This window comes from Leptonychotes weddellii, chromosome 9 (genome assembly GCF_054177405.1).
Source record: "Leptonychotes weddellii isolate Sample4059 chromosome 9, ASM5417740v2, whole genome shotgun sequence".
In the NCBI taxonomy this organism is placed as follows: Eukaryota; Metazoa; Chordata; class Mammalia; order Carnivora; family Phocidae; genus Leptonychotes; species Leptonychotes weddellii.
The window spans coordinates 74329447-74351118 of record NC_138377.1 but is presented as its reverse complement, the minus strand read 5'-3'; the positions used below and the strand labels follow the sequence as shown (position 1 = coordinate 74351118).

At 55.0% G+C, this 21672-nt stretch overlaps 1 protein-coding gene across 5 annotated transcripts; it reads right to left on the bottom strand.

Annotated features, from left to right (window-relative positions):
* Positions 1–3504: 3504 nt before the first annotated feature.
* Positions 3505–20173, bottom strand: TYRO3 (TYRO3 protein tyrosine kinase). Of its 5 annotated transcripts, none has more exons than XM_081830919.1 (20): positions 19825–19986; positions 18451–18561; positions 17922–18105; positions 17593–17693; positions 16641–16811; positions 15103–15189; positions 14205–14320; positions 12470–12647; positions 11632–11777; positions 10944–11088; positions 10431–10560; positions 10248–10348; positions 9879–9974; positions 9475–9555; positions 8945–9037; positions 8413–8534; positions 7892–8001; positions 7563–7722; positions 7210–7346; positions 3505–4986 (listed from the first exon to the last, which is right to left on the bottom strand). In XM_081830919.1, exons 1-20 carry the CDS (start codon positions 19937–19939, stop codon positions 4596–4598), a joined length of 2775 nt encoding a protein of 924 aa, XP_081687045.1. In that variant the 5' UTR covers positions 19940–19986; the 3' UTR covers positions 3505–4595. The 5 variants fall into 5 exon arrangements, with proteins under 5 accessions (XP_081687045.1, XP_006736695.2, XP_081687046.1 ...); XM_081830922.1 differs by lacking the exon at positions 3505–4986 and adding an exon at positions 4997–5162 and having other exon boundaries at positions 19825–19985; XM_006736632.3 differs by lacking the exon at positions 18451–18561 and having other exon boundaries at positions 19825–20173.
* Between the last annotated feature and the right edge of the window lie 1499 nt (positions 20174–21672).

The window sequence follows — 21672 nt, the reverse complement described above, 5'->3', positions numbered from 1 at the left end:
CAAGACCAAGACCTGAGTTGAGATCAAGAGTTGGATGCTTCCCAACTGAGCCACTCAGGCACCCCAATAAATTAATATTTTTAAGTAGAAAAATATCAATCAGACACACATAAAGAAAAAGTAATTAAATCTTATAAGATGTAGAAATTAAATTATGCTCTAATCTTTTCCACTAGTGTAATTTTGTTAGAATGCTCATATACTGGAGGCATTGACTGACTTTTCAAATTCATCCTGCACCCTTTCAAATTACTGATGGAGCTTGCACCTCAATGTGTGGACCAGCAGCATCAGCATCACTTAAGAACTTGTTAGAATGCAGAATCTCAGGCCCCACCCTAGACCTACTGAATCCAGTCCACATTTTAACAAGATTCTCAGGTGATTTGTTTGAGGGAGCTTGTTTGAGGTAGGAGAGGCACTGAGCTAGGCACATAATAAAAAACAAAAATATAAAACAGAACAGAAGCACTGTTCTATCTACTCTTCTTTTTTCTTTTGACTCGCACTTCTCAAAATTGGTATGGTTAGATGATTCTGAAAAACATATTGTGGGTTCCAAGAACACAAACACAAAATAATCAACCTATAGGGCGCCTGGGTGGCTCAGTTGGTTAAGCGACTGCCTTCGGCTCAAGTCATGATCCTGGAGTCCTGGGATCGAGTCCTGCATCGGGCTCCCTGCTCGGCAGGGAGCCTGCTTCTCCCTCTGACCCTCCCCCCTCTCATGTGCTCTCTCATTCTCTCTCTCTCAAATAAATAAATAAATAAATAAATCTTTTAAAAAAAAATCAACCTATATGAGTCTATATAAACTTTATTTTTTTTTTCTATATAAACTTTAAAAAGAGCTACTTTCATCCATGATGTTATAAGTCAGGATAGAGGTTACCTTTGGGGAGATGGGAGGAGGCAGAGGTTGGGGCAGGGCCTAAAGGGCTGCTTCTAGAGTGCTGGTAATGTTTGTCTCTTGATCTGGTTGCTGGTTATTTGGATCTGTTTGTGAAAATTCTTAAGGACTGTGCACTTCTGATTGGTGTATTTTTTTGAGATGTGTCCTATACTTCAAAAAAAAGTTTTCAAAAACTCTACTATTATCACCTACCTCAAACCCCTTTACCATGGGGGAGCCAAGATGCTTGGGGAAAAAAGACTGAGCTGAGAAAATTATTTACACAGATTTAGTTACTGGTAGGTAACTCCCACTTAATTACTTTGTCACACACACACACACACACACACACACACACACACACTAGAACTCCTGTACTTTTTTTTTTAAGTAGGCTCCATGCTCAGTGTGGAGCCCAATGCAGGGCTTAAACTCATACCGCTGAGATAAAGACCTGAGCTGAGATCAAGAGTCGGATGCTTAACTGACTGAGCCATCCAGGAGCCTCCTGTACATTTTATTTATTTATTTATTTATTTTTAAAAATTTTATTTATTTGACAGAGAGAGACACAGCAAGAGAGGGAACACAAGCAGGGGGAGTGGGAGAGGGAGAAGCAGGCCTCCGGCCGAGCAGGGAGCCCGATGCGGGGCTCGATCCCAGGACCCTGGGATCATGACCTGAGCCGAAGGCAGACACCCAACGACTGAGCCACCTAGGTGCCCCCCTCCTGTACATTTTAAAAGGTGCCTACTACTGACCTGCATTCACCCGAAAGATAACATGATCATGACAGAGCTGCTTCAGGGTGCTCTCTGGAATGCTGGGGGGAGAAGGAGCACAGGCTCTGCTCTCTTAGTGGGTTTCAAGCCTGAACTGACCATTCATTAGCTTACATAACCCTGGACAAGTTACTAACCCTCATTTCTGTCCTATCGGAGGATGATAATTATATTCCCATCTTGTAGGAATGCTCTCTGTATTAAATGAGATAATATATATATATGAAGTGCTTGGTGCAGTGCCTGGCACATAATAGGAGCCCATTAATGGTAGACAATTATTTGAGAGTAAAGCTCTTCTCAATCATTCCCAAACATGACCTCGCAAGTAATCATTACCTGCAGTTAAAGCTAATTACAGCAGGAAACATTCTGAAAGCCACTTCCCTGGAAGTGAATTCAGGTCTCACGATCCACCTGAGAACCAGAATCTGGAGTACCAGCACCAGGTTTTTCAGGATATTTGCTTTCAGAAGCACCTGCCCCATTCCATTGCCCTTAGCCAGCAGGGCAATACCTGTGTCCCTCCCTGTCTTCCCACACCCCTCCACACAGAGAAAGGCCCAGTTCTCATGCCTCCTGCTACATGCTCCCACGAGCTTGCTCTCAAAGCTTCTAAACTATGGGGTGCCTGGATGGCTCAGTCGGTTAAGCATCCTCCTTCAGCTCAGGTCATGATCTCAGGATCCTGGGATGGAGCCCCCCATCGCATCGGGCTCCCTGCTGAGCAGGGAGTCTGCTTCTCCCTCTCTCTCTGCCTGCCACTCCCCACTGCTTGTGCTCTTTCTGTCAAATAAATAAATAAAATCTTTAAGGGCACCTGGGTGGCTCAGTTGGTTAAGCGACTGCCTTCAGCTCAGGTCATGGCCCTGGAGTCCCGGGATCGAGTCCCTCATCGGGCTCCCTGCTCAGCGGGGAGTCTGCTTCTCCCTCTGACCCTCCCCCGTCTCATGTGCTTTCTCTCATTCTCTCTCAAATAAATAAATAAAATCTTTAGAAAAAATAAAAAATAAAATCTTTAAAAATAAATCAATAAATAAAGCTTCTAAACTAAAATTTTCAGGTGGAAATACTTGGAAGCAAACTTCATGCTCTTAACTTCTTTTTTTTTTTTTTTTAAAGATTTTATTTATTTATTTGAGAGAGAGAATGAGAGAGAGCAGGGTCAGAGGGAGAAGCAGACTCCCTGCAGAGCAGGGAGCCCGATGCGGGACTCGATCCCGGGACTCCAGGATCATGACCTGAGCCGAAGGCAGTCGCTTAACCAACTGAGCCACCCAGGCGCCCCATGCTCTTAACTTCTAATTCGGAAGAGGCAAACCATTCTTTTTGCCTGTTTCTTCCCAGAGTTTCCCCTGGCTCCCAGCAATGGTGTAAAGATGAGAACAAAGTATCCACACCCAACGATAGAAGGGAAGTCTGATAGAGGAGTAGGAGACAGCCAAAGCAGTCTTTGTCCTTATTCCAAGATAAAGAACTTTTTCAAAACATTTACATTTTCAAAAGGTCAAGGGCGGCTATCTCTAGGTGGTAGGAATATAGGTATTTGCCACTTTTAAAAATGATTTTCTACATTTTCCTAATTGTCTACATGACTATGTATTATCTTTAATGTGATAACATTCTTTGGGGTCTTCTCTAATTACAAAAGCATTTTGTGCTCAGTGCAGAAAACTTGGAAGGCACAAAGGAAAACAAGTCCCTTTAACTCACATCATGTAAAGATAACAGCTGTTAACATTTTGGCATATGTCTTTCCAGATTTTTCTCTATGCAGAGATGCTTCATTTTTGCGATCTGGAAAAAAGTAAACAGTTAAGAGACAAAGCCTTGGGTCTTTAGCTCTCAATTTTATTTCTGTTTTTAAACAGCTTCTAACGGCTTGGAAATATCCCTAACAGCAGGGGCCTGCCCCATGCAATCCGGGGGCTCCCCTAGCCAGGGCTGGGGTCCAGGCTCCAGTAACTCCCCCCCCACCCACGCCAACCATCAGGCCTATTTTCTCTCTGTCTCTGGAGATTTGGGACAGAAGAGGGTCTCCAGGGAGAGGGAAAACTGGGACTAAGGGACGCTGCATGGAAGGATTGAGCTCAGACACAGCTGCCTTTGTTAGTCTTAGGATATTTTGGGATTTGGTAGCATGCTCAGACAGACTGTGGGAGGGCGTAAAGAGGGGCTCCTGGACTCCTCTCTGGCCTCACGCATTCCTGGGCAGGGCCTACAGCACCCCTTCCTCTTGCCAGGCTGGGTGCCCTGCCTTTAGAGGCTGGGCAAATGGCAGCCTGCAGTGATCCAGCATGCCTTGCTGTGTGACCTGGTCAGCTGCACTTGACTCCTGGCCTAGGCGGGCTGGGTCATCAGGAAGGGGACGAGGATTCAGACCTGGGAGTGCCCCACTGTCTCCCAGCACTTGGGACCTGACTGTATCAACCCCTTACCAACTCTCACCTACAGGGGAATAACACAAGGGCATCTCTTTGTGAGGAAGAGCAAAACCGGACACTTAAACCCCGAGCATGGGCAGGGCTGGGGCTCCCGGGGCGAAAGACACCTCAGTGCATGCGCTGAAGCAGCAGGGGCAGCTCGGCCAGAGGGTAGAGGCCCACAGGGCTGGATCTACCCTCCCCCAACTCCTCTCCACACCCACGGTAACCATGGAAACATAACCACCCCCCTCCTGCCAGCTGCCTGGGTTTAGGCAACCAGGCCTGGCCCACCTCCACCCGGCCCCGGCCTGAGCCGATGCCAGGCAGCCCAGAGTGGCCGCAGGAAGAACTGGGATTGGGCCATTTGGTCGGTCCAGGCTTCCAGCGCAGCTTGGGACGACTGCCACAGGAGCCCCCACGCCGCGCGGCCCGGGCCAGGGTCCTCGGCCAGCATCACAGCCAGCAGCACGGCCCCGGCCGCGCTCAGCCTGTGGGCTAACAGCTACTGTGGGGCAGGAGCCCCTGCTGCTGCAGGAGCTGCCTCCGGGCCTCACTGGTGGGGCTTTCCAGCGGCTCCTCCTCCTGCCCGGGCCGCTCGGCGAGCCCCTCAGGGCTGAGGATGTACCGATAGTCACTGGGGGTGCCCTCCGCTGCCCCCACACTGCTGCCATCCCCGGCCCCGCTGCTGGCCTGGTCCCCGCCAGGCAGCTGCAGGGGGCCTCCCTCGGCGGGCCCCTCGGCTCGCTCCAGGTTGATGTACAAGGGGTCCTGGCTGGTGGACAGCACGGACAGGTGGCCCAGGATGCTCTCCAGCTCCATCCGCAGGCACGTGAAGGTCGGGCGCCGCTTGGGGTCGGCGCTCCAGCACTGGTACATGAGCTCATACCTGGGCGCAGAGGAGCGTGAGGGGTGGCAGTGAGGACCCCCGAGGAGAAGCTGAGGCCCCTTAACCATACGGAACCACGATTTGGGAAACTTTTCTTTAACACACCCGTATGTAGGACTATGTATCAGGCCCTCTTCTAAGTAGTTGACATTTATCATTTAATGCTCACCACAACCCTGTGAAATAAATGATCCCTATTTTACCACTGTGGAAACTGAGGCCCAGAAAGGTTAAGAACCTTGCCCAAGGTCACACAGGTAGAAAGGGATGGAGCTAGCTCCAGAGTCCGTCCTAGGCTCTGCTGGGAGGGGCACTAGGCATGCTTTTGTCTTGCAGAACACAGCGGGAGTCAGTGTTATTTTAATGGCAAGGATTTGAACAGCCACGCTTTGTCCCAAATCCTCACCCACTCAGGCAGACTTAAATCTTCATTGTTCATGGACACCTTTGAATCTAGAAAAGCTTCCAGCCCTCCCCGCCCCTTCCCCCCCTCCCCCGGGGAAGGAACACTTTCTACATACACTTTCAGGAGCCTTACAGATTCCCTGAGGTCTTATTCCTGTTCCCAGGGAATGCCTCAGGCTTAAAGGGAAAAAAAAAAAAAAAAAAAAGAACTAAGGGAAGGGGGTTCTGACCAGATGCAGTCAGAGCAAATGCCTGACTCTCTTGTGCCTACAACAGAAGCCCCAAACACTGCCCCACACACTGGCCCTCCTGACAGGGGCCCCCAATGATGGGAGGAATGGTGCCAGACATCGAAGAGGCCATGGAAATGGTCCGGGGCCATGGGTATGTGGCCAGGCTGGGCTACATTGTCAAGGCTGTGCTAGGAGCCAACTGGCGCCTGTCCACCAGGCTGGCTGGTAGGAGGCCAGCGCCCGCCCTATTGACAACACTAGCCCCGGCCTGAGAGGAAGCTAAGCCGGAGCCTGATCCCCGATGCCCAGCAGAACCTCTGCAGCTCCAGATGCCCAGGCAGGCTACAGCCACAGGGAGACCTGAGCTCCTGCCCCTGCCATGCCCTGAGCTGTGCAGATGAGCAGGAGGGGTAGGGCCTGGCTCGCGCCCTCAGATTTCCCTCTTACCCACAGTCAAGGATCAGGGCACTTCAAACCAACTGCCCTAGAGAAAAAGGACCCCACCATTCAGGCACCTTCCTCTGCCTGTCCCTGATCCTGGACCTCTGGTCCAGCCCCACAGCAAGAAGTAGGGAGTAGATTCCTTCCCTGGATCACTGTGGACTCCCTCCCCCTGGTACTAGTGAAAAGGTCCCCCAGGGCCCCAGGGAAACTGGCTTGCACAGGGTGGGAAATACAACCCTAGAATGGACAAATTACATTTGGCGTCATAGTTAAGAGGCACCTATTCTAAAATCACAGGCATCTAGGTTCACATCCCAACTCATCTACTTAATAGCTGTGTGACCTTGGCCACGTTACTTAACCTCTTTAATCTTTAGTTTTTCATCTACAAAATAGGGATAATGATAGTCTTTTCCTTATGGGGTTAGAGGGGGATTACCTGAAAGAATGCCTGTAAAGTACCCAGCTAATGCTAGTAACCTTGTCTTCCAGTCACGAGGGGTTCACAACACTCCACTGTGCAGTGGGTGTATCCCTACCCTACCCCACTCCCAAAGGCTCCAGGCTTTCAGAAAGGAAAGAAGGCAGTTCTTCTCCCCGGGATCTTAGGTCTCTCCACTCCCTCAAGAGGAAGCCAACCTCCCGCTCCCCCCACGCCCCCTCCTTGTCTAGCGAGGAATGTGACAGAGAGGCAGTTTTTTCTTGCCCTGGTGCAGCCCTCTCTGAGGGGGAGGGAGGGCTCAGCCTGGGAGGTTTTCTTAGACTAGTTGGGGACTGAGAAGGAGTGGGGGGTGGGTGGGGAGAAGGTGACAGAATCATGTGCTGTTGCTCAACCCTGTACCTTCTGCCCTCGGGGTTCCTGGTTCTTCCTGGAACTGGAGAAAATAAGAGTGTAAGAAAGGGTGGAACAAAAAATACAGGATGCGAAAGCAGGAGAGAGAGTAAACGGGAGGTAGCAGATGAAGAGGCAGCTTGGAGTGGAGGTTGGTCTTCCCTCTGGGGACAAGGACATTTCCACCAAAAAAACGAAAGGTCCAGTTGAGGTTCCGCGCTCCCACTGGACCAGCAGCTGTGGTGGCAGGCAGCACCTGAAACCCCAAATTCCTCCTTCCTCCCCAGGTCCCCTTCCCAGGGCACTCACACGTCCTCTGTACACTCTGAAGGCTGTTTCAGGCGGTTCCCGCCGATGAGGTAGTTGTAAATCTCAGCATTCTCAATGCCAGCATACGGCGTCTGCCCACGAGTCATGATCTCCCACATGGTCACCCCGAAGGCCCACTGGGACGGAAGCAAGGTTGGAGGGGAGATGTCACTAGGTTTCCTGAGCTGGGCAGAACCCTAAGGCAAGCACATCTTAGGGCTCAGGGGCCTCATAAGGGGGCAGCCAAAGCCCAAAGAAGAGACCCAGCTAGGTCCTTGAGGACTCGAAAGGACCCACACCCTAGGCCACGCTGCTTGCGTTCCCACCGAGCCTCACTGTGCCACCCTGCTCACCACGTCACTGTGCACAGTATACAGGTTGTCAGCCAGGCTCTCCAGGGCCAGCCACTTGACAGGCAATTTGGAGGCACAGCCCTGGCGATAGTAGTCCCCGCTATAGATCTTCCGGGAGAGCCCAAAGTCAGCTACGCACACTGTCATGTCTTCCGCCAGCCTGTGAGGGGTGTTGGAGGATGCAGTCAGCCTTACGGACACCAGGGCATCTTTGCTCCCCAGCTGTCCCCACGCACCCAGGTGAGAGCCGACCATTAGCTAGTTCTCCTGTCGTAGGCTGCTCTGTTCCCCACCCACCCCACGCCCCGAGCCCTCTAGAATTCACATACATGCAATTCCGAGCAGCCAGGTCTCGGTGAATAAAGTTCCGGGAGCTCAGGTACTCCATGCCACAGGCGATGTCCACCATGAACCGGACCAGGGTCTGCAGGGGCAGGTTCTAGTGGGCAGACAGGGCAAGCTCGGGCTGGATCTGCCCACCCAGCCAGGGCAGGATGAAGGGGGTTCCCTGGCCAGAAAGCCTAAAGACTGTCCTTGGAATTACTGAAAGGAGGGCGTTTGGAGGGGCTTCCCAAGGCAAAGAAGCTTTGGCAGATCTGAGAGAGCATCCAAGAGTCAAGACACTCCCAGTGTGGAGCTCTAGAGGTCTCTTCTCCCAGAAGTGGGCCCTTGCCCCGCCTAAAATTCCCAGCAGGGCTTGTGAGGGAGAAGGAAGCCTTCTAACATAAAAAGGGTCAAAGCCAGCCTGCCTCTTCCCAACCAGTTTAATCGGCCCTGCCCACCAAGCCAAACTCAATGCCAGGGTCTTTGTCCCTTTCCAACTCCTGGCCATTCCACCTCAGGCACTCACAAAGGGATTCTCCCCAATCCGGGAGGCGAGTAGGAAGGCGTGCAGGTCCCCGTGCTTCATGAAGGGCAAGATGACCATGGGGATGGGGAGACGGCCTTTGGCCCTGCTGCGGAGGCTCACCCCTGGCGACAAGGGAGAGTCAGGAGCAGGGCACACAGCAGTCAAGAGATGGCTCAGGTGTTTGCATGAGTCCGCCACTTGCTAGGTCCTATCTCTAGCCCTGGCTCTGCTACCTCCCTCCCCGTAAGTCCACACTGGCCTACCTACTGGTGACTACCTAAGATTTGGCTGCCCCCCAGATCTCTGGAGCATCTACTTGTCCCCTCCTTCTCCTCTGTTCACATGAGCAGTCTTCAAGTGCAGACCTTGTCTGGAGTTGGATCAGATTTCAGCCAGGACCTTCCTTGCTATTTTGCTATCTGCTTCCTCACCAGCTAAGTCCAAACTTCTCTCCTACAGGCTGCCCTCCCACCTTAGGGGAGCATACTTTTAGCCCTATTGTATATCTGCCTCCCCCCAAGAAGGAGCTCACCAACAAGCTTGGCCACGTGTGGGTGGTCAAATTCCTTCATGCAAGCCGCTTCCCTGAGGAACTCTTCAATGTCACTTGAAGCAATGATGTCAGCTAGAAGGATGGAAGGGAGGGAATAAGGGAGATGTGCCCCCAATTCTGACCCAAGACTCCTAGGCGTTGTCCTTCCTGGGCTTCCCAGAGGGCTCAGGAAACAGTCTGGCCATTAGCAGAAGAAACTCCCATGGAGTGGGGCTCTCCAACCATCTTTCCACTTGCTAACGGTCTTCCCTTTGGTTTGGATAGCCCAGACGCTCAGGCAACCAGCTTTAATCACCCTGAATGAGCCCAGAGGACAGTCACTGCTGACGACAGAAAGCAAAGGGCGCAAATGTGTGTGGGTTTATGCTTTTGAATTATTCACGTGGCACAGACGGCATCCTAGTTAGTGCTGACTAACTCTTCTTGGAAAGTCTAGGGGTGCAGCAGAGCCTACTTCCGGCTCAGGACCCCTTCCACTCCTCACTCCAGGTCTACTATTCTCCACTCACCTTTCAGCATCTTGACGGCCACTTTCACAAAGGAGCCATCCTCCTGCTTCAGCTGGGCCTCCCGCACTGAACCGAACTCTCCTAGGAGCCGACCCAAATGATGGTGAGGCCCCTTGCCCTACCAGCCCCAGCCCCTTTTCTTCAAGGTGATCCTCCCCAGGGACACAAATCACTAGACTCCAGGGCCACTGCAGGAGGCTCCCTTGTCCACAGCCGACGAAAGTATGCTGGGAGTGCTCCTCTGCCCTCCTTATCCCCAGCCACCATTCCCCCAAACATCCCCGACTCAGCAGTCTACCAGCATATTGTGTTCACAGGAGCTGCCCCAAGCCCACACCCCCAAAGTGCTGGGAGCAATCAAAGACAAACTCCACTCCGGCTAATCCCCATGCAGCCCCACACACCTTTGCCCAACATCCGGCCCAGGGTGAACTGCTGCTCAGGGATGAGCACATCCTCCAATTTGTCCTTGAGTTCATCACTGATGCCCAAGCTGTCCACTGTGGGGAGAAGGGTGGTGAGACAGAAGAGGGGCCTCTCTGGCTCCTGACCGACACCCCAGGCTCGGCCCCCAGAGAAGGCATGAGCTTAGTTTAGCTCTCCCACAGCTAGGATGGCAACCTCCACGAGGGTAGGTCTGTGTGTCTTTTCCACTGTTGTGTGCTCAGGACTCATTAATGTTCAGACACACTGGCCAAATTAATGAGCTAACAAAAAGAATACAGATAGGGGCGCGAAGATAGTCCATTTTTCCTATGATTCCCCACACTCACATGTGGCCTCGATACGCTCAGGCCGCTCCCGATTGAAGGACCGGGCTGCCCGGAAGTGAACGGCCGGCTCTCCCCGGGCCATGACACTGTCAAAGGCTTGCCTAAGGGGAAACCCAGGACTTGGAGTCAGCCCCAAGATCTTCGGTCATCGCCCGCCTCTCCCTCCTGTCCTTACCCCCTTACCCGAACCGTGTCTCCTTCCGCCTCTTTCGAAGCAGGATGAGGGCCAGGGCCGCGGCCGTCACCAAGGCTGTCAGCACACCCAGGACCACAGGCACCCAGGATGTGCGGCTGTGGGGAGGGCCATGCTGGCCTATGGGAGATGGGGGCAGTGGCATGAGCGAGGCTGACATCAAGGAGTCCCTTTAGAACTTTCCACTGATGGCCATCTGGCCTGGACAAGAGGTTCTCTTAAGTCAATAAAGGTCCCGAGGGGAAAGAAGCTCCAAAGGAAGCCCCAAGAGTTCCTACCCTGTCAGTGACAGGCCCTGGCTGTTGGAACCTACAATACGACCAGGGATTTCTATGCTAGTTCTGGGGTAGGGGGAGAAGGACATGTAGTTCAAATACCAACCCTGGCCTCAACTGCTGAGTCTTTGGGTCTATTAGAAGCAAAGGTGCTACCAAGCTCCTTCCACCAATCTAGGTTGGCCTTGAGAGCCTTGATCCCCTCTGCCCTTCCCCTACAGGCCTTACCTGCATGGTCATGAGAAGAGACCACCAGTGGCTGACTCCAGGGCCCACAGCCAACTGCATTGGAGATGCACACACGCACAGTCAAGTCCTTCTGCGGATCCCAGCCTGTCAAGTTGGCCCTGGTCCCCTCCACTGTCAGCTCACCCTGCAGCCAGGAAAAACCCCCATCCCACATTTGAGTCTGAGGAAAAGGCCTCCAGCTGGGGCCTGAATGCAGAGAAAGGTCCAGCTAGGAACCCAGGAGGTAAGGGACACTGTGGGTTCAGGGACCTCAGGAACACAACCTGCTGGGAGTCATCACATTCCTTCCCCAGGCCGCAGAGGCCTCCCCTGAACACAAACAAGGCTCAGTCCAGGCAGGCAGAGGTGGGGGATGGGAAGGAACCAGGCTGAGGATAAGACAGCCTTATCCGTGCCCTCCCCCAGTCTGTTTAGGAATGTGCTTTCTGCTTTACAAGTGGCCACCGGATGCAATCCTAACAGGAAACAATCCAATAAGGAGGGAAGCCTGCAGGGGAAGGTGGGGAAAAGTGGACTCCCTGGGGTGGTGGGAGGCCCAGCCCACCAAAGTCCCCAGGCCCACCAAGGACAGCCATTCGGAAGCTCTAAAGGTCTTAAGAGTCCTGACAGATGACTCGGTGTACCTGGAGAGCAGAGGCTTGTCTCCCCTTACCTGGGTGCCCCTTACCTGGGTTCCATTGTCCTGAACCCAGGACAATTTATAAGGTCCCAGGGGGCCTTCCAAAGGGCCCTCGGGGATCACTTCTTCCCACTCCAGGATGAGGCCTGAGTCTGTGCGGATGGCATGGAGGTTCTGGGGAGCACTGGCTGGGGCTGTACCCAAAGAGAGAAGGCCGCTAAGAGCCCTGCCCTTCCCACTATCACCATCCCGTGCTAGCCTTTGGAACCAACTCCCAAGAGCTACACAGCTCAGACAGCTACAGGTGGGGGTTAGGACTTCCCTCCCAGTTCTGACTGCTCTCACCCAGAGTCCTGTGGAGGAGGGGTGAGCAATGGCAGGACCCACAGCACCCTGCTAGGTACAGTGCTGCTCTTGGTTACTGCCTCAGCAGCATCCTTCACCACTTCCCCCTCATAGCCCCACCAGCATCTCTGCTATTGACAGGAGAACTCCAAGCAAGTTCCTGCCACAGGATCTTTGCACTTGCTGTGCCCCCTTCTGCAGTGATTTCCCCTCCCCCATGTGTGGCTTGTTCCTTATCATTCAAACTTCAATCTCTTTATGGGGGTATGCCTGGACCACCCTGAGGGCACTCTTCCTCACCAAATGATCTGATCTTTTCTAATTTGCATGTCTGCTCCACCCCTAGAACTAAAGCTGCATGAGAAGGGGCCGGATTTATCTAATTCATAGGTACACAGCAGACACTCGGTGTTTGCTGAATGAGGCAGGAACCCCCCTTCAGGTAACCTCTCTCTCAAGCAACTTCATTCAGGACTGAAGCCAACATCGCCTGTTCCCCGTGCAGGCCCTGCCCAGCCACTCTGCTCTGCAAGCCCCTTACCTAGGCCCTTTGTCCGAAAGGGCACCCAGTCAGCATATGGAGAAGGCCCCAAGGCGTTGGCACAGCGCACCCTGAGGCTGTAGTTGGTGGCAGGTGCCAGGTCCCGGAGCAGGCAGGTAAAAGGTGGCACGGGGACCACAACAGCCAGGACCTCCCAGCCTCCTGGAGCCTGTGTCACCTACAGAAAAGCCGCAAAGTAATGATGGAGAGGAGGGAGGCCGAAGATGCAATAGGCATGGGCAGGAGCAGGGGACAGAGGAGGTGGGGGGAGATCTTGAGTTAATGCCTCCTCTGAGCCTATCAGCAAACACCTGCAACCCACTCCCTCCCACCTGCCCCCACTCTAATAACACCAAGTTCCACGCCTCCATTCCTTTGCAAATGCTGTTCCTTTGCTTGGAATGACCTGCTCTTCCTAGCAAAGTCCAACTCATCTTTTAAGACTCAGTGCAAATACAACGTTTTCTGTCAAAGACTTTCCCAACTACTCCAGAAAACTCATACCCTTTTATGCTTGATACATAACTCGGTTAGAAGGGTTACCATTTATTATAACTACACGCGAGTGCAAAGTCTCAGTTTCTCAAGGGCAGAGTAACTGGGAGCCTAGGAGCACAGTGAACCAGGCCTTCACCTCACATTTTGGGGGCCCAGGACAAGTATACAAATGGAGATCCACATACCATATGGCTAAATATTTAAATGTTATAAATCAGCTAACAAATTATTGGACAAAATATTTCCTATGATGGTATATGGACAAATAAAGCTTCAATCAAGGTCAGGTTTGCATTTATAATCCTCTCATCCCTAGGATTCCCAAGCCAGAATGTGGTGGCACAAGAAGAGCTAGCCTGTGAGCCAAGGGTCTGTACCGGGAGGAACATCAACTGCGCGGTGTGGACAATGCTACCTGCATACCGATTCCCCACAACGGCTGCCCTTTGGACTTGAGGTGCACAAACCATGCCCTCCCAAGGAGGGACCAGGGAGGAGGCCCACACAGGTCCTAGAAGCAGACTGGGGGCCATAAGGGCGGAGGTCCTGAGTATCTAGAAGATGGTGTAGTGTGGCAGTTGGGGGAAGGGGAGGGGATGTCCTCATGATCTAGATGGGCATATCCCCTTGTCTCTATAGATTCCTTGCCCAGGGGCAAGGGTGCAGCCAAAAGAGGGCCAGGGTGGAGTCCTCTAAATGGTATAGCCCAGAGCAGGGGCCTCTCCTGCCTGGGGGAACTGCCTAGAACAGTTTCAAAGGTGCTCATTAAAAACTTTGAGTAAACAGATGAAAATAAACAAGTCTGCATTGCCTCTTGTTTTTGATATCACCTCACCCAGGTTTTCCACTCTCTGGGGCTTAGAACCCCTTCTAGTCCCCTTGTTCTCTTTGGCATGAGTCAGGGGATGGGGCATGAGGGTACAGGTATCAGCTAAATCAAAGGTTTGGGGTTTTGCCGACAGAAGAAAAACTCCTCCAGGCATCCCAAATCTGCTCTAGTGATCTGCTTTCCAGCCTGAAGAATGTACGGGTTTGAGCCAATTTGCCAAGTCACTTGGTGGCCAGAGCACCTACGATAAGGGGCGGGCTGGGCTGTTCCTGGTAAGGGAGCAACACCTGGAGAGAGCTGGAGACCAAGCCCCATGGACAAGTGTAGGTAAATGTGATACCACTGTGAACAAAGTGCCACCGAGGCAGCCACAGTACGAACATGGCCAGGAGAGCCTGTCCTCCCTACCTGGATCGTACAGGATTGGAGCAGGGCCAGGCCATCGGCCCCTGGTGTCCAGGCCACACTAGCATTGCTGCTGGAGAGCTTTGTCACTGTGATGTTAAAGGGGGCTGCAGGCAGTGCTGTGGACAAGGAGTGAGAGTCAGCGTCCTGGACTCGAGTGCCCGGGAAGGAGTCAAGCCTCAAGTCCCTCCCTAAGGCCTGGGGTCCCCCCAACCTGATGATGGCTACCCAGCACTCCCAGCACCACAGTCATATACAAGCCAAGAAGCCAGTAGGGGAGAGCTGCTCATACCAGGGAGAGTGTTATCAGCTGGCTGCGGGGAGAGGTCGCCTCTCTCTGAATCAGGGTCCCTATCTGGCCAAGGAATAGGATAAGAGAGTGGGTGTGGCGGGGAAGGGGGGACAACAGTACCTCGGCCTTGGGAGAGACAATTGAGAGGCAGCCCCTGCAGCCACAACCCATTCCCCCCCCACACTGGTTCTCTCCCTCCCAACTTCCCTCCCTTTGTGCACACCAGCCCTTTGGATCTCCGCTATCATGCTGCTAGGCTGTTTTTCCCAGCCCCATTCCCTCCACAGGGACTGGCAGAAGCAAGGCTGGGCATGAGCCTTGACCATCTCCTGCTGGTTCCCTCTCTCCCTTCTTCCCTCCCGAGGACTCTGCATCGTGATGGGAAATCTGCTGTGACGTCAGGTTTCTATTCTCATCTCAGCCATGGCAGGGTCTCAGGTGCTCTCACTAGGGATGGAGCTCTGCCAATTAACCCTTCATCCCTCAGGTCCCAGCAGGGCCTCGGGAAGGCGGAACACCAAATGATTGTAACTTCACCCGGCTGCTGGACAGCTGGCTGCAAACGCCCCTGCCTCACTCACCCTCCCTCCCTCCTGCCAGTCCTCCTACCTTGAAGGCGAACAGTGGCTGGGCGAGAAGAGGCCAGGCCTTTAAGGTTGTGAGCTTCACAGGAGAACACGGTGCTCTGGGTCACCCCTGACGCCAGAAAACCTCAGTCAGCGCCCCCCAAGCAGCAACTCCCATTCAGCCTGGGACTGGGGAAGGGGGTTTGTGCAGGCTCTGGATCTGAATATCCTAGAAGTCCCTCCAGCCAGAGGAAGGGGCTAGACAGGTTGGAACAACCAGGGACTTTGGAGTCTAACGAGCCTGGCTATAAACCCCAGGGCTGGGGCTCTGTCTTCTCATCTCTTGAATTGGGAGGATTGTGCAAACCCACATAAAGCGCGCGGCACACAGTAAGCACCTGAGAAAGGTCATACTACTCCCCCCGCCTCAATCCCACCTCCCGCAGACAGCACAAAGCTGCCTCCCTTCTCTGTTCGCTCCTCTATTGTACAATCCAGAGCCCTTCTCTGTTTGCTCTATGCCCGCATCATTGTTGATTTGCAGATTCTTTGCCCTGCAATAGTTCTCAGCATCTTATGCATGTGTCTTGTCTCCCCAATTACACTAATTCCTTGGGGGCTGGACCGACGGCTTCTATATCTTTTGTATTCCTTCGATCCCCCATGGTGCCTAGCACAGTGTGGTGTGTGGAGTAGGAGTTCAGTGAGTGCTTATTATCAGGCCGGCTGCCGGAGGGTCCCAACCACGCACATCTGGAGAGAACTGAACTTCCCTCTCATAGGCTCCAACCCAGCACCTCCCGAACAGGCCCGGTAGCCCACCTCTTCTCAAGATTCATATTGCTAGGGGACTTGGCACATCAGAACCTATCCCTCCCACCGTCCAGTATGTGAGACCAAGCTCAGCCTCCCAACTTCTTTGGTCAGTTCAAGCCTCAACCAGGAACATGAGCTTTATTTCACAGAGAAGGGAGCCTCACAAGCTTCGTATGTGCCTGAGGATCTTGGGGTCCAGGTGGGTGTACAAGCGTTGCTGCTTTGGGTCTAGCTGTGTGGAGGTATGGATAAATATAGTTGTTTGAGAAAATGTCTAGAAATTTCTGGAAAGGGTCATTAGGAGAGGAGGCTCCTGTTTCTTTGTGCTGCACCCCCCCCTTCCTTCTCCCTGCCATTCCCCACTCTGCAGCCCTAGACTCTTATCTTCTAGGCAAGCCTGCCAGACACTCCTCCTAGCTCTGCGTGGGCTGGTTCCCGGCTCCTTCCCTTGGGAGGGGTGGGGGGAACGGGTGCCCCTGGTTTCACAGGACTCATCTCCCAGGGCCAGCTGTGCGCGGCCTGGACTACCGTGAAGGACGGAAAGAGGCTCCAGAGGCCTCAAGCATGCCCAGCAGGATCACCACTGATCAGCTCCCTGGCCAGCCTGGCACACCTGACTAATGAGCTTAGTAACGGTGCAGCTCACGTACCCAGGCACCAGGGTGTGCTTTGGACACTCACAAGAGCAGACTTGGTGATTTGCACAGATTTGCATGCTGCCAGCCTCACCAACCCTACTCAAAGCCCCCTCCTGAGGCTGCTCACCTGTTACATTTAAAACAGAGGGAGAGGGAGCGGGCCCCCACACCTTCGTGCCTCCTCTCCACCACACAATGGTAACAGGTTCAGGGGGGCCCACGGCCTCACAAGACAGTTGGAAAGGGGCATTGGGTGGTACCGCCAGATCTTTCGGCTCCACAGTGAAGAATGGCACACCTGGGGAGAAAGGGGGGTGGAGGGATGAGCCTTGCCACTTCTCAGTTTCCAACTACCCAAGCCACAAGTTTGCTACCATTTGCAGCCCTCTATGCAGAAGGTCCTACAGGTCCCTTAGGACTGGGTCAAACTGCAGAACAGACGTCTAGCTTGAGGGGGGAAGCTTCCCTTCTTTGGGCACCTTAGGAATATCCTTTATGCTGTCCCCTTGGGCATGGTAGATTCTCGCTTCCCAGACCTGCTCTGACGGCCTTCCCAGAGCAGGGGAGGAGGCAGAGGGTGGGGAGCTGGGGGAAGGTCAGAAAGGGAGGGGGAGTGGGTGGAAGCTTTAGCAGAGTTCTGCTGGCAGGCCCCAGATCCCGTTCAGGGCCCTTTGTTACTTTCTTAGTCACTTTGTTTTCCTGAGCTGAACAGCTCTGAGCTCCCGCAGCTGCGGATCCTTCCTCCCCTCCCCCAGCCCTCCCCCTCCTGGCCTGGCCACTTGGCAGAACAGGGTCCAGCCCCAGATGGGTGCTTAGGCTTGCTGCTCAGACAACTGAAACTGACTGCACCCCATAGACTGGAGGTCCTCATCACCCCCTTGGCTGTGAAATACCCAGACTCCAATGAGTAGGGTCTTCCGATGTCTGGGGTAGGGAAGGCCTGGAGCCTGGAGCAATCGGGCCTCAGAGGGCAATGGGGCAAATCAGCTTCCACTGAGCTTTCTTCTGCAGAGGTGTGGTCACTAGCAGACAGCACCTGCTCCAGGCCAACATGCCCACTCATGTCTCTGCTTCCTCACCTTCTACAGTGAGCCACACTGGCTGGGAGGTCTCCATTTCACCCCCATCCTCCACCTGGCACCAGTACCGGCCTGCATCAGAGCGCTCCACTGACTTCAGGCTGTGGAAACAGGACACCAGGCTCACCTCCCAGGGTCAAGGGGGTGTGCAGCTATGCTGGGCAGACTCAGTGGGTTCAGCCTGCCCCCACTTCTGGAAGTTTCCACAGGTTGCCGAATAAAAAAACCCAGACCTCTGGGCATCAACGTTGCCCCCAGCTCCCAAGCCCAGGGAAAAAGCACAACCTGCCCCCAGGCTGGCATGCACACTCTCCCCCAGGGTCCTGCACCTGAGGAAGCCAATCCAGTGCTGCTCACTGACTGGGATGTACACCTGATCCACACTCTGGACCACAGCCCCGTCCTTCACCCACTGTATCTCGGGCTCCTCCATTCCCTCCACACTGCAGTTGAGCTTCACTGGCTGCCCCTGAGACACGGTCAGCTTCACCGGGGCTCCCATGAGCTTCAGGCCTGAGAGGTGGGAAGGAGAAGGTGTCAACCCGCTTGACAGGGACTCTGTCCCTGGAAATATCCCCCATCCTCTTCCAGAACCTAGGTTCTGGGTCAGAGGGCTCATCCTCAGCTAATGGTCAAGAAAGCAGAGGTTGGACAGTGTGGGAGGGAAGGTGGCCTGGGCCTTGGCTGGGGGAAGGAAAATGACAAGCTCTCCAGCCACATGTCTGCCACTGCCAAGTTCCCCCCAGCTCCAAGGAAGTGACCTCTTCCCCATACCTCCTGACTGGGCCATGTTAAGTTCAAGCCCAACCACCAAAAGGAAGGCAAGCCAGGCTAAAAAGGTGGGGCCCTCACATATACCTGGGGCAGGTACCGCTGCACCCCTGTAGTTCAACAGGCGGCCAGCTCTCTGCCCGCCCGAGGTGTCTGGCCAGACTTCACACTGCTGCTGGCACGCCCCTGCACCCCACCCTGGCAAATGAAAGGAGGCTGAGGAAGAGAAGGAGGGGGTGCTCCCCTGAAGTGGAGAACATATGGCTGCAGAACCACGTCAGATCAAACACATGGCAGCCTTCCTGGCAGCCACCCGCTCTATTAATACCTGAATGTGTGCAGGGGCGGGTGCTAGGGAGGTAGGAGGTAGAAGGGAGGGGAGGGGCCCTGAAGAGGGAGCCCAAGACCCCTGAGCTACTGTCACACCAACAGGAGCCACCTTGCGTAATGCTACCTCTGCATATACACACACACACACACACACACACACCCCTCCTGGTCTCCTGGCATGTTTTTAAGCAGAGGGGCAGGTGAACTATCCACAGAGCTGAATCCAGTCCTGCATCTTCCTGCCCTTTGCTGTGCAACCCTGGGCAAATTCTTGGGCTCTCTGATCCTGAGATACACACCTTTCAGCTTGTAAATACTTGTCAACTTGTCACTCTTTGCCTTCCCTTCCCTGAGAATCTCTTATAGCAGGGAGTGCCATCTCAGACAAGGTGCCAGCTGAGGCTGCTGCTTTAGCCTGTGACACAGGGCCGGTCACAGGGCAGGGAGGGATGACCTCACACCCCGTACACACCCAACAGTCCCAGAGGGACCTGGGAACTTGGAGAGGAGCCCTCCTATAACCGGCCAATGTCTCCATGGCCACGTGGGAACACAAGGCTAGCCCCCACGAAGACCAGCAACCTCGCTCCAGCCCATCCTCGCCAGCATTCCCCGTTTCAGGAAGCTCTGAGCGGGTACAGGAACTAGAGTATGTCCAGATGTTTTCCGTGACTGGGCACCCTCACAGCCCCTGTACCTAAATGGGGTAGGTGTGCCTCTTGGGTGCTGAGTCCAGCCCCTGTGGTTTCAGAGTGGGGCTCTCGTGTGCAGGGCGGGCAGAATGGGGTCCCCAGGACTGGGAGGGGAGAGCAAACAACTAGACACGTCGAGGCGGGAAAATCCCCTCTGACCACTCAGCCCACAGCCCCACTCCCTTCCCCTTCCACCCCGCCAGAAGAGCCCCGGACGCGAGAAAGTTGGGGGTGGGGCTCCAGCCCAAGAACCTGCAGCGGACGCTGCGCTGCGCCCCCCTCCCCCAGCCCCCAAGCCTCGGCCTTCCAGCTTCGTCCCCCCACCCAAGTCTCCGGCCCGCCCAGGCCGGGACTCGCTCCGCTGCGGTCCCTGGGCGCCCACCCGGCCGCGCCCCTCCGCAGCGCCCCCGCGTTCCGCCGCCTCCCGACCAACCCCTACCTGCGGCCGCGGGCTCCGCCAGCAGCAGAGCGGCCAGACCCGCCAGCAGCAGCGGCGGCGGCGGCGGCGGCAGCGGCGGGAGCCCCGGCCGCCCCATGCTCCGCCTCAGCGCCATCGGCCGCGACGCCGCACCATGCCGGGCCCGGCCCGCGAGCGACAAGGGAGGAGGGAGGAGGGACAGAGGAGGAGGGACGAGAGAGGACGGCCGCGGGAGGGGCGGGGGCCGTCCCGGGGGGCGGCGCTGGGGCCCGCGCCTCCGAGACCCGCGCCCGCTGCGAGTCGCCGCGGCCGCCGTCAGCAGCGCGGGGTCCCCGGGGCCGCTGCTGGGCCACCGCGCTCCTTCCACAGCCGTCGCCGCCGTCGCCGCCGCCGCTGATTCATGTTCTGCGAGCCGCCGCCTCCTCCCCAGCCCGCCGGCCCTCAAGCCCGAGCTCGTACCGCCCCCCCGCGGAGCCTCGGGCGGCTCGCTCGGAGCGCCTACCCGGCCGCCGCCTGTCCGGCCGGCCCCCGCCCTCCGGCCTCCCCAACCGCCGCGGCACCCGGGGCCAGCTTCCCCAGGGCCGACCAGAGGATCGGCCGGGTGCCCGGGTGGCGCACTCAGCCACGCCCCTCCTTTCCCTAAACACTTTCCAGCATCCTTTCAGACCCAGCACTCCAGCTCCTGCTGTCAAACCTCGCTAGAGCCTCTATCGCACCCCAACTTTTGTCCAGGCTCTGATGCCAGAGTCCCGTCCCCCATCTCAGGCCATAAAGCATCTCAGTCCCCTAAATTCCCAATCGTCGGGGCCCCCGAAATCGTGACTCAAGGCTCCCCCCTCAGGACCTACTAACACCCCTTCCTGCCTCTTTCTTGAGCCTTTCACCCAAATTTCCGATATTCGTGCTCCATTTCCCACCCCTTTATCTCCAGGATCTTGGGCCTTGGGTCTCGAGTTTTCCAAGATCTTTTTGGTAATCCTCAGGTTTTATATCTGACATCCCCACTGCTACACTACACAGGCCAAAGCCCCATGGCCCGTATCTTTGGGCGTTGTCATTCTTCCTGTTGCTTCCTCTGCATCTACACGCCCCCGCAACCTCTAAGACATGGTGTGAAAGTTGGCTGTGTCCTCACAGTATCCAATAAAACCTTAGCTATTATTAGTAGACCACCTTGCACACAGTAGGCATTCCATAAATAAGCAGACAGATGCCTGTTAAATTAATGAATGATTGCCTCAGAGCTTGGTCTGCCCCACAACCAGTCATCACGGGGGTGGCTGTGCCTGAAGCCATCCTGTCAGGCAGATGCTGAGCCGGTTCCAAATGCAGCCTACCAAGTGTTTCCCCTCCCCTCGCCCTTGCCTCTCTACCTGTCCCCCAGAGCCGACTCCAGAGGGCCCTTCCCAGAAGTCCTGGGTAGGGAGGAGGAACGAGCCACTCAGTCCCCTGTCCCCACAGCCCCACTGGATCTTTCCAGGGATTCTCCCCAGCAGCAGCGGCCTGCCTCTTCCTCCACTTGGCCCCATCAGTGCTTGCTTATTAAGTATCCTAATGATGACAACAACAGCAGTGCCGGCAGCAGCCTCAGACCCAGCTCCGGGCGCCCTCAGGTGGCAACACGGGGAGACACCCCAGAAGGGCTGTCAGACTTGGATGGCAGGGGCCTGAAGTCTGTGTGTAGCTGGGTGCTCTGCCAGTTTTCTTGGGTGCTGTGGGTGGGCTCCAGGATCCTTTCTTAAAGGAAAATACTTGTTCCTTTCCAGAGGCCACAGCTTCTGCATTTGGGCTGAGTCGGATCAGGGCAGGCCGACCGCAGTCTGGGGCTGAAGCCAGGGTCGCCGGGGCCGAGCTACTGGGGCCAGGGGG